This window comes from Suillus discolor, assembly GCF_016758755.1.
Source record: "Suillus discolor strain FC423 chromosome Unknown F5147scaffold_133, whole genome shotgun sequence".
In the NCBI taxonomy this organism is placed as follows: Eukaryota; Fungi; Basidiomycota; class Agaricomycetes; order Boletales; family Suillaceae; genus Suillus; species Suillus discolor.
Window position 1 is genome coordinate 88,904 of NW_024541380.1, and position 1,444 is coordinate 90,347.

General features: G+C 44.9%; 1 protein-coding gene across 1 annotated transcript; it reads right to left on the reverse strand.

Annotated features, from left to right (window-relative positions):
• Positions 1-218: 218 nt before the first annotated feature.
• On the reverse strand, positions 219-479 carry F5147DRAFT_588148 (uncharacterized protein; the record flags this gene model as incomplete). The annotated part of the gene is made up of 1 exon (XM_041432067.1): positions 219-479. A coding segment is annotated over one exon (261 nt), but the record flags the coding sequence as incomplete, so codon positions are not given.
• Positions 480-1,444: the final 965 nt, after the last annotated feature.

Below are 1,444 nucleotides of genomic sequence, written 5' to 3' on the forward strand. Positions count from 1 at the left end.
GGTCCGGCAGTTGCTTGACCAGTCTTCAATGTTGCTGCCTTCCTTCGCGTGCCGGAAGTGGTTGCCTTTGCCTTTGATTTTGCAGCAGTCCTTGACTTGGGAGGGGCCCGATCGAAGGAGGGAACTGCCACCAGAGGGATCTGGGTATCATGTTCCATATTAGCATCTAGTTGAGGTACGTCATCAGATTTCTTCAAAGTCTTCTTCTGCTTCATTTGTCATATGGCCATTTCCCAAACCTCTGCGACATTCGTAACCCTCAGTGGTGATTCACAAAGCATCTCAGGAATTACAGAATTGATATGATCGTAGTTATGAATAGAGTAGGCATTGATGAAGTAGTGTGGTGTTGACTTGTGCTGAATGATAGGTTTTGTACGAGAAGTTTCGAGCCGTTCTTGGTGCACAGGTTCCTCGATGGTGTCTGTACACTGTGAATCAACACAGTTGTGCTGGAGATTAATGACGCATATGATATCCTATAGCCTTGCAAGGGTCAGAAATAGCGCACACGATCAATGGGATATCAAATTTACCACCGCCGGTGTGACAACCTCGTCATCAATCAGGTTCAGACAGGGTAGATGGACAGAAGCGTGTAAAGTGTTTGCGAATGACAAGAGCTAGAGTCCAACATGAACAACGGTGTTCGGATTCTCGGATGATACAAGGATCTCGCAAACACGTCCAATGCATGTCTAACAATTAATCAAGAACCATACAGTGAGGAATTCACTCACCTGACCATCAGTCGTTCGGTGGAAAATAACATGACTATTCAGATATGCGATATCCCCTTCCCTCACTACGACTGATTTGCCTTGATAGTAAGCGATGTCAGGCTGGGCAGTTTTCAGGATCTTCGAGCAATGAGTTTCTTTCCAGGCTACTATATCATTTCTTGCCGTTTTTCCATTGGCACCAAGAGAAGTCTGAACTTTCCCAGAACCTGTGTGAAAAGAATCAGTAGCGATAGAGTGAAATAATAAGCTAGGACTACCAGGTACTGGAGTATTACGATTGAAGACCGATAATCCGAGCAATCGTGCTTGCTCTGGGTGTTCATTCGAGATACCCTAGAACTTGCGCTCCTCCCCGGACCCATTTTGAGGCTTTGTTATCGTACCAATACCCACCCGTGACAATGTGCTTGACGATATCTTGATGAGCGAATGTTCGGCAGGAGTCGCGGCTTGGTGCTTGGCGATTACTGTATACACACGACAAACGAAATACATGGTTGAAGGACTCTGTATCGTTCGGTCGAAAATATCACTGCTGGTCCGAAACGTCGAATATACGCCAGGAGATGAACTAAGAAATGAAATTTGGGCTTGCTTATAATGATGCTAGGCGTGCACTGTGCTGTAACATTAAGAAAATCTTGAATTGTTCGAGACAGCTTTGCCTAGAAAAGAATGAACTAAAGTTATCGCATATTTCT